Below are 16307 nucleotides of genomic sequence, written 5' to 3'. Positions count from 1 at the left end.
GCTATCTATAGGACTCCTAAGTTCCTAGCTATTACCAAATACTCTGATCCATTCGCCTGTTAATATCCTCCTTCAGTAGAGCAATCTTCCAAAGTAGTCAAGACATACTAACCTTCATACCATCATAGCACCCAACCTAAACATAAAGTCCTAGGACCAAACAACAGATCACTATATGCCTACATAATCCGTAAGCCTTTTATGAAACAAATGAGTAAGCTTTAAATTACAATAAAGCCCAACATCTCAAGACATAGTCTCCCACCACAAAGGAGAGACAACATAGATATACAAAACCAAAACAAATTTATAGGAGAAAACAGAAACACAGCAGTTAATCAGAGTTGGAAAGTAACGTGAACACCATGAAAAAACAAGGGAAAAAAGGATTACAAACAATGCAGGACAACTTAAATTTACAGGAGAACCTAGAGGCATCAGAAAAATGGACAGAGAAAGAACTCAAGGCATACCTGACTCAGATGGAATGGAAGCTTAAAGAAGTCATTAGACAGCAAGTCCAAACAATGAAAGAATACTTTGAAAATGAATTACATAAGCAGATTCAAGAAGCAGAAAACAACTCTACCAGGAGATAGAGATTTAAAAAAATCAAACAGTAATTCTAGAAATGCAGGGAACCATAAACTAAATAAAAAACTCAAATGAGAATATTACAGTATTTGACTGGATCAAATAGAAGTCAGAACATCAGATAATGTAGACAAAGTATATCAACTCGAAAAGAGTATAGTCAATGCAGAAAGGCTGGTAAGAAACCAAAAGCAAAACATCCAAAAGATATGTGATGTCATAAAAAAACCAAACTTGAGTCATTGGGATAGAGGAAGGTATAGAGGTTCAAACCAAAGCAATGAGCAATCTGTTGAATGAAATAATTTTAGAAAACTTTCCAGACATGAAAGATGGAATGGATTACCAAATCCTGGAAGCCTACAGGACCCCAAACATACAAAACCATAACAGACAAACTCTAAGAACAATTATTATGAAGATATCCAACATACAGAACAAGGAGAGAATATTAAAAGCTACAAGAGAAAGGAGGCAGATTATATTCAGGAGTAAAGCAGTTAGGTTAACGACTGATTTTTCATCACAGACATTGAAAGTGAGAAGATCCTGGAACAATGTATTTCAAACGCTGAAAAATAATGGATTTCAACCAATAATATTGTATCCAGCAACATTAAGCTTCAGGTTTGACAATGACATTAAAATATTTCACGATAAACAAAAGTAAAAAGTATTTGCAGCCAGAAAACCAGCACTGCAAAGCATTTTGAGCAAAACACTACAAGAAGAGGAAATGAAAACAGCACCCAAAACCAACAGTGGGAGGTTACTCAGTAAAAGGGGGAAAATAATCAAAGAGGAAAAACAAGTCAAAATAAATAAATAAACAAACAAACAAATATGACTGGAAGTACAAAACATATATCAATAGTAACACTAAATGTTAATGGCTTAAACTCACCAATCAAGCGACATAGGCTAGTAACTTGGATTGAAAAACCAGACCCAACAATATGCTGCCTTCAGGATGCTCATATGGTAGGAAAAGGCATACACAGGCTGAAGATGAAAGGTTGGGAAAAATCATACCACTCACATGGTCCTCAGAAGCAAGCAGGAGTAGCCATATCGAATAAAATCAACTTCAAACCTGAGTTAATCAAAAGGGATAAAGAAGGACACTGTATACTGTTAAAAGGAACCATTCACCAACAAGACATAACAATTATCAATATGTATGCACCAAATAATTGTGCTGCAACATTCATAAAACAAACTCCTCAAGTTCAAGATTCAGATAGATCACAACACAATAATCATGGATGACTTCAACACACCTCTCTCACCATTGGACAGATCCTCCAAACAAAAGTTGAATAAAGAAACGATAGAACTCAATAACACAATCAGTAACCTAGACTTAATTGACATATATAGAATATATTAACCATCATCAAGTGGATATACATTCTCCTCAGGAACTTCACAAGTTTTGCCTCCTTTGGAGGGAAGGAGTCATTATGGCCCAAAGGAATTTCAAAAGTTTCATCTAGTAACATGATCTCTGCTCTATACACACTTTGGCCAATCAGTCACCTGTCAGCTGCCATGATGGACCTCTGGACTTCCCTGATGCTAAGTACTGTTAACTGTCCATGTCCAACCTGATAGAAAATGACTTTTGATTGCTTATCCCCCATAACTTTGTCCTCTCTCAGCAGTAAGCAGCCAGATCAAATTGATATCCACATCTCCTAAAAACATTTAGGAACCCCAAATCTTTGAGGGGAAAATGACAGGAAACAGACATATGTAAGTGGTGAGGTTGAAGGAATAACTGTCTAACCTGGGTCTACTGTGCTGATCTCCATATGTTTTCATTTTTCAAAAGCAATTTACCCATACCCCTGCCTGATTTAAGTTGACAGGATATATCACATTCCTCAGCAACAGCAAAATACCTGTAGAGGAAATAAAAACTGAAAATTCCAATAAAAAGAATATAAATTTACCCTGATGTCACCTACAACCTGCATGGGGATGGGATAAGTAACAATCAGAGGTGTGGGGCAGCTGAAATTAAAAGTCTGGAAAAGTAGTATTAACAAATAAAGCAGGAACTGGGGTTGTGGCTCAGTGATAGCACATGTGAGGCACTGGGTTCAATCCTCAGCACCACATAAAAATAAATATATGGTATTCATCTGTAGTTAAAAATATTTTAAAAAAAGAAAGAAAGAAAACAACACAGAGAAATAGTTTTCAAAGCCAGGGTTATGATGGGTGGAAGAGACCTGATGGATCTGATCCTAACAAACGGAAAAGCCCATGAAGGCTGTATTTATAGTGAAACACACCAAAAGAATTTATTGTGAGGAGGGATTCCTCAAGGTAAAAAAGAAGCTGTGGGGAAGTTGGGCTGGTTGGGGACTTAACATTTGCATGGTAATTCTTCCTCCTCCAGGCAGTTGGTGTGTTAAGGCTGTTTAGGCACACTTCTGTCTCTTATCCAAGGCATCTAAATTCAAAGCTATGGAACAAATAAATTCCACACTAGGCATGGATTCTGCCTCATTAACAGTGGCTGCCTGCAAATGGGCATATCTTTCTACATCTTTGCATGAAAAGATTCCCAAATATGGCAGTCAAGCTGTCCAAGGCCATGGAGTTCAAAGCAATAATTTATTTGCCACTCTTGACACCCTGAAGTAGGGAACTTTTGTGACCTTTACACAGACCAGATCCCAGAACCCAAGAGGATTAAGGCTAATATCCCAATAATAAAATCTGTAAGAGCAGGTTCCAATTAAAACAGGTCTGCATGAGCCAAAGTGACCTAGAGTTGCAGTGGGACTTGAAAGTCTGATGTTATCCAGCTATCAGTCAAAAGTCAAGAGGTGGACTGGGGCAAGACTCTCTTGAAATTTCCCTAGGATCTCCAGTAAAATTGGAGGGCAGGAGCGGGTGTGCCATTCTTCTCTATGAAATGATCCATTCTTTCCTTTGAGAGTGTTTCCTTTATCCTTTTCCTATCCCCTCTAATAAAGTCATGCCCGCTAATTGAAGTGACATGTCTGAAATCCTTTTATCATGGTTGCAAGAATTGCTACAAAGTGAGGGCCTCTGCAGCTGCCTTGGCTTCACAGTAGGCTGCTGCCCTGTAATAATACTGAGTTGAAGATCCTAAGTTAGTGGAGTCATAGATAGATAATGGCATTTTTTTTTCTGAATATTGAATTTTCAAATTGTAACCAGAATAACAGTTTTTATTCCTCATAATTCTTTATCATATTCAAGATATATATTGTATGCTATTATCAGATTGCTCTTAAAATACTGTTTTGAATTACGACAGGAACCATTATATGATCCAACAACCCCACTACTATAGTTATGCATCAGGTTATATGTTTCCATATTATTTAACATTTTCTTTGTACATGTAATATCTCATCTTGGTTAGTAGAAAACCTGATGCAGTTGTCTTCTGTCTTGTACTTTTTAATGTCCCAAGACTGAAAAATCTTGTTTTCCCATTGATTATTATGAATCCTTAAAAAGGATTATTGTTTACCTTTTTAAGAAGCATCTCAGTTTTCTATTTAAGTTATTTGATACAATTGGAAAACAATAGGTTAGACATATTCTTTCTATTGTTTTTAGCAGCAGCTATCACACATGTGCTCTATCACATATAATTTACATTTGTTGGACCTCAGTAAAAGTTTTTAATTTATCAGAGGCCAAGTTTTGGATAAATTATATAATCTCTCTGTGCCTGAATTTCTTAATTTAAAAATAGTGATGGTACTTTCTTTTTTGAGTTATTTTAAGGATTAAGAGAATGCAAAGTAACATGAAGACTTGCACATAATATGTATTTAATAAAATTATATTTTCATTCATCATAAGCATTTTGCTATTTAGTATTCATTTCACCCTCCTATCTCCTAATTATGCTTATTCAGTTTTAACATCTATTGCATGAGTTATAGTAGCATAGAACTATAACTTCAGTCATTCTAATGCCTTTACTTTTATTATAATAGATACTGCTTCAATGACTAACCAATTCAATATGATGTTGAAAGTATTTGAAAAACAGTCAGATATGTTGAAAAGGTAAACTTTTAAAACAACTCTTTTTTCCCCTAATTATAGCATGTATAAATGAATAAACAAAATGTGGTATATGCATATAATGGATTATTATTTAGCCTTAAACAAAATGCTTTATCTATGCTATGACAAGAATAACAGGACATTGTACTATGTAAAATAAGCCAATCATTAAAAGAAAAATACTGTATAAGTCCCCTTACATAAGTTATCTAGTCTGATTTTTAGAGACAGAAGGTAAAATGATGATTGCAAAGTGACAAGGAGAGGGGAAGATGGGGAATTATCATTTTTTTTAAAGAGAGAGAGAGATAGAGAATTTTTTAATATTTAGTTTTTAGTTTTCGGTGGACACAACATCTTTATTTTATTTTATGTGGTGCTGAGGATCGACGCAGCGCTCCGCGCATGCCAGGCGAGCGCATTACTGCTTGAGCCACATCCCCAGCCCGGGAAATTATTTTTTAATGCATATAAAGCTTAGTTTTACATAATGAAAATAGTTTTGGATATTGGTTATAAAATAATGTTAATTCACTTAACATGACTGAACAGTACTTAAAATGGTTAAGATTGTTAATTTTATTTTATATATATTTTACCATAGTTTGAAAAAATAAGAAAAATCACAATGATACAAAATGTAGTGTGTGTATAGTCTTTTCAGTGGTAAATTCATATAATTCCTCTTTTAAGTAAATGTACTTTTTCTTTTAATTGGCAAATAAAATCATGTTTATTGATGGTGTACTACATGGTGTTTTGATATGTGCATACATTGTAGAATATCCAAATTAAGCAATATAGCATATTCACCATCATATTCTTTTTTTTAAATTTATTTGTTTTAATTAGTTACACATGACAGTACAATGATCTTGACGTATGATACATTTGAATCAGATGGGATATAATTTCTCATTTTTCTGAGTGTACAGGTTGCAGAATCACATTGGTTAATGCAGTCACATATATACACACAGCAATAATAATGTCTATTTTATTCTGCTGTCCTTCCTTTCCCCTCTCCTCCTCCCCTCCCCTCTCATCACTTCTCTCTATCCAATCTACTGTGACACACTTTTTCCCCCTCACATTGTCAAACATGTATTTTGTATAACAATGAGGGTCTCCTTCCATCTTCTATGCAATTCCCATTCTCCCTCCTTTTCCCTCCCACCTCTCTTCCCTATCTAGAGGTAATCTTCTTCTCACATTCTTATTATTGATTTTTGTGGTGAGAACTTTAAAAATCTACTGTCTTAGAGTTGTTGAATTCTGCAATATATCATTATTGACTATAGTCACCATGTTGTAGAACTCTAGAACTTAATACTGCTATGTAACTCTGTTCTTTTCACAAACATGTTCCCATTTTCCTCCACCTCCTGCCCTACTTTGAAACTTTTTTTGTGGGGGTGGTACTAGGGAATGAACCCAGGGGCACTTTACCACTAAGCTACATCCCCAGTTCTTTTTATTTTTTATTTTGAGACAGGGTCTTAATAAGTTGCTGAAGATCTTGCTAAGTTGCTGAAGTTAGTCTTGAACTTGTGATCTTCCCACTTTAGCCTCATGAGCCAGTGGGATTACAGGCATGTACCACCATACCTTTTTGAGTGCCAACATTATGCTCAAAAAGTTTTGGATTTTAGAACATTTTGGACTTCAGATTTTCTAATTAGTGATGCTCAATTTGTAAAATCTATGTTAATTTTCCCAAATCTGAAATAGCCTGAAATCTGAAATACTTCTGGCCTCAAGCATTTTGTAAAAAGGAAGCCCAACCTGTAGGAAATGAATTCATCAAGTTGAATGTATACAGGATCAATAAGCAAAAAATCAGTTGCATTTTTGTATACTAGTTGTTCAAAATTGAATGTGTCCCCCCAAAGTTGAAATTCTTTACCCTTGCTACTACAGAGTGGCCATATTTGAAAGTAAGACTGTTGCAGATATAATTAGTTATTATGAAGTCATAATGAGATAGGATGAACCATTAATCTAATATAACTGATATCCTTATAAAAATTGGAGAGTATAGATATACACAGAAGGAAGATTTCCAGGTGAGGGTTCAGGCAGAGTTTGGAGTTATGCTGTTACAATTCAAGGAATGCCAGAAGATAGAAGAGGCAGAAAAGTTTCTTCCCTAGATGTTTCAGAAGGAGTGTAGCCATGAAAACACCTTAATTTGGGGTTTTAAATCTTCATGCTTGGGAGATTCAAGATGATGGAATAGAGAAAGACTTCATTCTTAGTTGCTCCATCGCTTGGGATTCAAGCAATGGGAGTACTGTTCCTCAGGGGGTGGGTGAAAGAGGGATCTCACTAAAATTTAATATTGGACAGCCAGAGTAACTTGGGTTCATTAAATGAAGAAGAAAAGAGTATAATAGAGCAGAGCTGCTTGGGGCAGCAGTAGTGGTAGTGGTGCTGGTTCACTATAGAGGGAGGAATAATACATAGAGAAATATAGATTTGGTATGGAAAAACCTGAGATCAGAAAAGTGGCTTGATCTTAGCTGATCCAGAGGATGCTCTGTGCATTGGTGTTTGAAAAGTTCTGTTTTCCAACTGACCAGAGAGCTGAGGTGGGATCCATTTTGAAGTAAATATTCTGCAGCTGCTGCTTCAGAAGCCAAGAGATCATCCTAGCAAACAGTGTCACACTGTCCCATTAGGTACCTACTGTATGGTCTAGGAGAACATGAGTAAAATAGGCACAGAAAAGATTGTACCCAGTGGAATTCAAGTTGGAAAAGTGAAAGGGGCACCAACTTGCTTTTCCTTTTTTAGTCTGGCAGCTCACATGACCAGCTGAAGCTAATTGGAAATCTGAACTGCTAGATGTGAATACACTCAGGGATCAAGCCTAGCAAATATGTTTCTGGGCAGCAGAGTGTGAGGAAGATTAGCTTACCTGCCTCAGAACTAGAATTCCTGGGAGGCTCTTGAGATCCAGACTTCCAATAGAGATTAGCAACTGCAAGGCCCTAGCAGTATGTTGATCTGATGTGTCCAGAGCAGATGTCACCAACAAAGCCCCTGTGGCCTGAAGACCTAATTCCCAACTTTCAGAACTCCATTTGTAGAACTCTGCAGCAACTCCACCTTGGGAATGCAACAATATGTGTGGACAGAACTCCAACTGACAGTGCTTTCCACTTCATCCTACCTCATGTTGGTGAGAAGGGAAGGTGAGACTTATTTCAATCAGCTTGAGTCTTAAACCACTCCAACTGGCAGCTCTCTCACTCTCTTTGTGTGTGTGTGTGTGTGTGTGTGTGAGAGAGAGAGAGAGAGAGAGGGAGGGAGGGAGGGAGGGAGGGAGGGAGGGAAGGAGAGATGTCTGTGCTGATTGGTTTAAGTCCATATTTAATATACATATTTGGTTTTATCCCCCTCATTTTTAGCATTTTTAAATGCATTATTTTTCCCTGCCTTGTCTTTTGAGGATTAAAGTTCTTTATTTGTTTATATATTTTTTGTATGGTTGTCATTTGTTTCTTTTCTTCTAACAGAAAAGTTCTATTGTTATCTCTCTCTCTCTCCTATTTGTTTCTTCCATTGTCTCCTCCATCCTTATAACTATTAACTGCTACATCTCTTCTGCATTCTGATTACTTTTTGAAATTGTAAACTCTTTTCTACCTTCCTAGCACATTTTCTTTTCTCTTAATTAACTGTATTTTTGCCATCTTTTAGAACTAATTGGTTTATATAACTCCTGTCCCCACCATTAAATCTGATGCAATTATTACTGCTGTGGATAACATAGTCAACACAAGCTGTTTGCTTTACAACCATATATAGTTCATGGTAATTGTTTTTACTGTTGAAAATTGCTAATCTCACCATTTTTTGGTTTGGGTAGTAATTAATGTTATACATATCATATAAGGTCCTTGGTATTTATTTTAATGCTATATATTATTTGCACCGATTGTAGCTATTATTTGTTTTACTCTATTCTGTGAAGTTCTGTTACAAGTTAACATGATAGAGACTCTGCTATTGAACTAAACTCAACCTAAACAGCACACCTTGCTCCACACACAAATAAATGACACTCAAATTCAGCTGTACTTTAATGACCAGAAGAGAAAGAAACACAAACTTACAACCAGGTCCCAAGTAAAAATGGATAAGTGTGGACCCCCAGGTCCCATCTTCAAATATCCACTGCTATAGCAAAAACAGTGAATTAGCACAAAGACTGTGGATATCACACTTATGAGGGGTTCTCAATGTAAATTACTCTAAGACACTTTGGTAAGTGAACACAGTAATGTAGCTGTAGTTTCCCAGAACTTCACTTTGGAAGAATCATAAAACACAACATAGGAGTACAAGAAATATGAAAACAAGGTAAAATGACACCTCCTAAAGTTTGTTACTTATCAGCAACTGATTAAGTGGTTTAAATATCAGATAAAGAATTCAAAAGAAACATTAAAATGATTAGTAAATTTCAAGGGACCACAGAAAAACTACTGAATGAATTAAGAAGTCAGTATATCATATGAATGAGAAGTTCAATAAGCAGATAGAAATATTAAAAAATAACCATTGTAAATTAAAAACAAAATAAATCAAACAAAATGTTCAGTTGAAAGTCTTTCTAATAGAGTAAACTATACTAAAGGCAGAATCTCAGAACTGGAAGACAAAGTGACTGGCCTTGAACATTCAGATGACATTAAAGAAAAGAAAATAAGCAAACATAATTAGGCTATACAAGACCTCTGGGACAACATTAAGAAACAAATTTAAGAATTAGTGGAGTTGAAGATAATTGTAAGATGCAGGCTAAGGGAATTGATAAACTCTTCATGGAAATAATAATAAAAAATCTTTCCAACTTTCAGAATGTGATGGACATCCAGATACAGGAGACTTTCACAACAGCCAAGAGCAACAAAAACCTCTCCATGACACATTATAATTAAAATGACTAATATACAGAACTAGAACTAGAATAGAATTTTTAAAACCTCCAGTGATAACATCATGTCACATTTATAGTCAAGTCAATCAAAATTACTTCTGATTTCTCAGCACAAACTCTAAAAGCCAGAAGGACTTGGAATGATGTGATGAAAGAAAATAACTGTCAACCAAGACTGATATATCTAACAATGCTATTCTTAAAAATCAAAGAGGAAATAAAAACATTCCAAGATAAGAAGAAATTAAAAGAATTCATGACAACTAAACTGGCACTACAGAACTTAATTAATGAAATACTCCACATAGAAGAAAATAGAAGAGCTCATAAATAAACAAACCTCATTTGAAGAGTAGCTAAGCAAATGAGAAACAAAACCAAATTAAACATCATAATTAAATCAAAATGGCAAGAATTAATATACACATCTGTAATAACATTGAATGTAAATGGTCACAACTCTCAAATGAAAAGACATAGATTGACAGAATAAATTTAAAAGATTCAACTTATGTTTTTTGCAAGATATACACCTTACAGGCAAGATAGGCACAGGTGTAAGTAAAAGACTGGAAATTAATATACAATCTAAATGGAACCCCCAAACAAGCAAGAGTAACTGCTCTCACATATGACAAAAGAAGACTTCAAACCAAAATTAATAAGAAGAAACAAGGAAGGTTACTTGATACTTGCAAAAGGAACAATCTAATAAGAAATAATAATAATAATAAAAATAAAAATATACTCCAAACATGGGTGCAACTACTTACATAAAAGAGATACTACTCAAATTGAAGTGTCAGGTAGAAGCCAGGACAATAATACTGGGTGATTTCAATACACCTTTCTAACCATGTGATAGGCATCCAGACATAAACTAAGTAAAGGCTCTTTGGACCTGAAAAATATGACAAATAAAAAGGACCTAACAGACATCTATAAAATATTTTATTAAACAACACCTGAATACTCTTTTTCTCACAATGGCTCATAGTCTTCTTGCAAAAAGACCATATTTTAAACTACAAATCAACTCATAGCAAGTGTAAAACAATTGATAAAATTTCTTGAATCTTATCAGATCATAATGGAATGAAATCAGAAATCAACAGAACAAAACCCTACAGAAAGTATATGAACACTGGGAAATTGAATAATACACTTTTTAAAAAAATTATTTATTCGTATATTTGTTATACATGACAGCAGAATACATTTCAATTTATAGTACACATATGGAATACATTTTTTTTTACTCTGGTTGTACACCATTTGTCTTCATACATGTACCTAGGATAATGATATCTATATCATTCCACCATCTTTTCTACCCCTTTCCCCCTCATTTTCCTCCCTTCCCCTGGCCCTATCAAAGGTCCTCTATTCCTCCCATGCTCCCCCTCTTCCCCATTATGGATCAGCATCCATTTATCAGAGAAAACATTCAGCCTTTTTTTTTTCTTAGGATTGGCTTACTTCACTTATTCCCCAACTTTATCCATTTACCTGCAGATGCCATGATTTTATTCTGTTTTAATGCTGAGTAATAGTTCATTGTGTGTATATATCACAGATCAAGATAAAGATACATTCATCTATTGAAGGGCATTTAGTTTGGTTCCAGAATTTAGCTATTGTGAATTGTGCTGCTATAAACATTGATGTGGCTGCGTCACTGTAGTAAGTTGTTTTTAAGTCCTGTGGGTATAAGCTCGCTGAGGAGAGGGATAGGTGGATCAAGTGGTGGTTCCATTCCAGATATTCTAAGTAAACTTAATATTGCTTTCCAGATTGGTTGCACCAATTTTCAGTCCACCAGCAATGTAAGAATGTTCCTTTTCCCTTCACTTCATCGCCAATAGTTATTGTTGTTTGTATTCTTAATAACTGCCCTTCTGACTGGATTGAAAAAAATCTTAAGGGTAGTTTTGATTTGCATTTCTCTAATTGATAGAGATGTTGAACATTTTTTCATATATTTGTTGATTGACTGCATATCTTATTCTGAGAAGTGACTGAATTACCAAAGCAGTATACAGATTTAATGCAATTCAAATCAAAATCTCAATGACATTCCTCATAGAAATAGAAAAAGCAATCATGAAATTCATCTGGAAAAATAAGAGACTCAGAATAGCCAAAGTGTTCCTTAGCAAGAAGAGATCCTTATCAAGTGGCATCATTCTACCAGGCCTTAAACTATACTACAGAGCAACAGTAACAAAAACAGGATGGTATTGGCACCAAAATAGACTTGTAGACCAATGGTACAGAATAGAAGACACAGAGACAAACCCATATAATTACTGTTAACTTATTTTAGACCAAGGATCCAAAAACATACATTGGACAAAAGATAACCTCTTCAACAAATAGTGCCAGGAAAACTGGAAATCCATATGTAGCAAACTGAAATCCAACCACTATCTCTTACCATGCACAAAACTCAACTCAAAGCAGATCAAGGACCTAGGAATTAGACCAGAGACCCTGAGCCCAACAGACGAAAAATAGGCCCAAATATTTACCATGTCAGCTTAGGATCTGACTTCCTTAACAAGACTTCTAAAACACAAGAAGTAAAATCAAGAATCAATAAATTGGATGGATTCAAATTGAAAAGCTTCTTCTCAGCAAAAGAAACAATCAATGAGGTGAAGAGAGAGCTTACAGAATGGGAGCAAATTTTACCACATGCACATTTGATAGAGCACTAATCTCCAGTATATATAAAGAATCAAAAAAACAAAACAAATAATTCAATCAGTAAATGGGCTAAGGAACTGAATAGTACACTTTTGAATGATGGATGGGTGATTGAAGAAGTTAAAGGAGAAATTTTAAAATCCTTGGACTCAAATGAGAATAGTGATACAATATATCACAACCTCTGGAAGGCAGTTCTAAGAAGACAGTTTATAGTTATGAACACTTACATAAGAAAACTACAATGATCTCAAATAAACAACCTAATGTTGCATCTCAAGGCCCTTGAAAAATAAGAGCAAATCAATTCCAATGGTACTGGCATAAAAACAGGCACATAGATTAGTGGTAAGGAATGGAAGACACAAAGACAAACCCACACATCTATAGTCACCTGATCCTTGACAAAGGTACCAAAAACATAAATTAGAGAAAAACAGAATTTTTAATAAATGGTGCTGTGACAACTGATTATTCATATGTAGAAAAATGAAACTAGACCCTTATCTCTCACCCTCCACAAAAATGACTCAAAATGGATCAAAGACCTGGGAATTACATCAACTTTAGAGGAAAATGTAGGATCTATAATCCAACATATAGACATAGGCAATGACTTTCTCAATAGGACATATAAAGCTCAGGAAATAATGTCAAGAATTAATAAATGGGATGTACAGCAAGGAAAAAATTAGGAATGTGAAGAGAATTCTACACAATGGAGAAAATCTTTGCTAGCTATTCTTCTAACAGGATTCTTTATATATTCAATATAAAAAAGAATGATAAAACAACTCATAGAAAGTTTATTTATTCAAACAGTATGCATTGGATTCATATATAAAACACACCTTAATAATAAAAATGTAAATAGGTAAGGAATTGAATAGATATTTCTTCAAAGGAGAAATACAAATAGTTGATAAACTTGTAGAATATTTTTAACTTCATTAGTCATTAGGAAATTGAAAAGCAAAGTGATAATGAGATATTACTTCATATACATGAGGATGGCTTAAAAGACAAATAGCGACTGTTAGCAAGTATGTAGGACCCACAGACATTTCTGGTAGGAATTTAAATGGAGCATTCACTTTAGAAAAAAATTTTTTTTAATTGTCACTTTCTCATAATGCTGAATACAGAGGTAACATATGACCCAGGAATTCTATTTCTAGGTTTGTATTTGAGGAAAATGAAAACATGGTCATACAAAAACTTGTACATGAATGCTCATAATGTCATAGTTCATAAGAGTTAAAAAGGAGAAATAATTGAAATGTACATAAGCTGAGGATTTGGGAGATAAAATGTGGGCTATCCACACACTAGATTATTATTGGGCAATAAATAGGAACAAAGTCCTAATATATGCTACAACAGAGATTGACCTTGAAAACATGCAAAGTGTAAGAAGCCAGTCTCAAAAGACCACATGTTGTATGATTAGAACTATCCAGAATAGAAACATTTATATAAAAAAGCAAACCACTGGTTTATATATATAGGCTGTGCTAGGAGGAATGGAGAATGAGTACTAATGGGTATGAAGTTTAATTTTTGATAACTAAAATTTTCTAGATTAGTGGCAATGGTTGCTCCACTTGGTGAATATATTAAAAGGCATTTAGTTATATATTTTTTTAAAAAGTGAATTGTATGGAATATTAACTATATCGTACTAAAGCTGTTATAAATTCCAACTTAGTCAAAAATCTATCATTTATTCATAGTATTTAACAGATGTTAGCAAATGGTGACCCCTAAGTCAAATCTGTCCTGTAGCTTATTTTCATAAATTAAATATTATTGGAACACAGCGACACTCATTATTTATCATCTACATTTGATTTTGCATATTGAATTGTTGTGGTACATACCATTAGGCCTTCAGAATCTAAAACATTTACTGTTTGACTCTTTACAAAAAAATGTTTGGCAACCTTTGCTATGGAATAGCATTTTAAAAGAATGAGAAAAATCTTTGCTTATTAATAAATTAGATATCAAACATTATGTTAAGTGAAAAAATAAATTTGGAGTAATATGTAGAGTGGTAATTTGTATTTAAAAAAAGACATGGAACTCTAACCCAGCAATAAAATTATACTACTGAATAGGTACCTTCACTGTTATGTAGATGTATTCTGAAACTATAATAGCCGTGCATTAATATCTCTGGGTAGAGCAATGGATTTTTGGAGTAGTAATCAGAAATGTATTCTAACCTTGATTGTATTATTTTAAACTCTTTACAAAGAAAATATCTAGGTGTGTTACATAAATAAAAACATAAATATAAAAGTCTAGCACATTACTGATAGATATAATACGATATTATATTATGTTTTTCAGAGCTGAAGATGATCAAGGCTTATTAGAAGCTGTGAGTATGTCACTTTAAATTTGAAATTGCACCTTGTCCATGAGTTTTTAATAGCCTCTAGAAATTGCCAGTATTACATTATCCTAAATAGAGACACAATGTTTGCTCACTTTACTCAAAAGTTTTCTATGAAAATGTAAGCTGGAAAGCTTTGGGATGTTCTTTTAATTTTACTATATTTATTATTACTCAGAAGCACTTCATTTATGAAATCTTAATATGTAATATTATATAGTCTTCAGAATATTTTCATTCGTTACCAATCCTAGTTTTTATTAACCTTAATAATAGCTTTGTTATACAGATTAATAGCAATAATTCATTATTTTTAAAGAGTTAATGAAAACTTTGGTCTTCATTATTATTATTTTTCTTTAGAAGTACAAACAGATGCAAAATGATTTTGAATTATTATCAGAGGAGAAATCAGTGCTGGAAAATGAACTACAAAAGTTGAAGGATATAGAGGTTGGTAAAACTTTAGTGTCTAAAATTGACATATAGTACCTAATGAAGCTGCTTATTTCAGGACAGGAATCAAAGTGATATTTAAATATTTTATAATATATTTTCAAAATTAAAAATTATTTTAGTTGTACTCTAAAAATAAAATGTTATCTTCTAAATTATCAGATTAATTATCAAAACCAAAATTATGCTATGAAAACATTCTGAAAGATATTTATCTGCCAAATATTTAACTTCATCAATTTATCAGTAAGTTAGAATTTTCAAGAATCTTTTACTTGCATTATATATTTCCTCTGCAATTAACTAATGGTTTGTCATAGTTCACTATACCAAGCACAGTGAATAGAAATGTCAAGGATAAGTATTTTCTTGTTTTTATACAGCTTATAAATTTAAATTACCGACAACAAAGTCAAATTGATTAGAAGTAAATTTTTATTTACCACTTACAAACACCAGTTGTGTGGTTGGATAAACATATTATTGAATCCACTAATGTTGGATATTGATATTTCTTCCTTCCTAGAAGAAGAAGCCAACATAGTACTAGGAGATTAGCAATTTAATCAGTCAGAGAAGTAGTGATTCTATACAAGTATCAAACATAAGATCAGGACTGTTGTATATATTCAATTTAGAAATAATTCTCTTCAAGTATAGACCAAGTAGAAATAGAAAATTAGCACAAAAAAGGCTGACAGTCTATCATATAATCTGCCCATGTGTGCATTTTATTTTATTTTATTTGAGAGAGAGAGAGAGAGAGAGAGAGAGAGAGAGAGAGAGAGAGAGAGAGAATTTTTTAATATTTATTTTTTAGTTTTCGGCAGACACAACATCTTTGTTTTTGTATGTGGTGCGGAGGATCGAACCCGGGCCGCACGCATGCCAGGCGAGCGAGATACTGCTTGAGCCACATCCCCAGCCCCCCATGTGTGCATTGTAATTTTGCACTCTTACAACCAATTTTCTTCCAACCTTCTTTTCATAACTTAATAGTTTCTCTCAATAATTTTTTAGACAGCCAAGCCTAATAACAAAAAACATATTTGGTTTCTGTGCTTGCTTGTGAAATATTAATCAGTGTTACTGTGAACTGTTTTTTTATTTTCTTTTTGTCTCAATTTTCTATTT

At 33.8% G+C, this 16307-nt stretch overlaps 1 protein-coding gene across 3 annotated transcripts in view; it reads left to right on the top strand.

Annotated features, from left to right (window-relative positions):
• Nucleotides 1–16307, top strand: part of Ccdc7 (coiled-coil domain containing 7) — a 233702-nt gene that overhangs the window by 55192 nt on the left and 162203 nt on the right. The window contains exons 1-3 of one of the 3 annotated variants that reach the window (XM_078023430.1): nucleotides 7529–7856; nucleotides 14672–14702; nucleotides 15081–15170. In XM_078023430.1, coding sequence (XP_077879556.1) covers nucleotides 7672–7856; nucleotides 14672–14702; nucleotides 15081–15170 — 306 coding nt within the window. In that variant the 5' untranslated portion in view covers nucleotides 7529–7671. Of the gene's footprint in view, nucleotides 1–7528; nucleotides 7857–14671; nucleotides 14703–15080; nucleotides 15171–15699; nucleotides 15717–16307 lie in introns of those variants that run through there. The other 2 variants (XM_078023429.1, XM_078023431.1) reach the window with 2 other exon arrangements.

This window comes from Ictidomys tridecemlineatus, chromosome 10 (genome assembly GCF_052094955.1).
Source record: "Ictidomys tridecemlineatus isolate mIctTri1 chromosome 10, mIctTri1.hap1, whole genome shotgun sequence".
In the NCBI taxonomy this organism is placed as follows: domain Eukaryota; kingdom Metazoa; phylum Chordata; class Mammalia; order Rodentia; family Sciuridae; genus Ictidomys; species Ictidomys tridecemlineatus.
The sequence above is the reverse complement of the archived record's forward strand: the minus strand, read 5'-3'. Positions and strand labels throughout refer to the sequence as shown.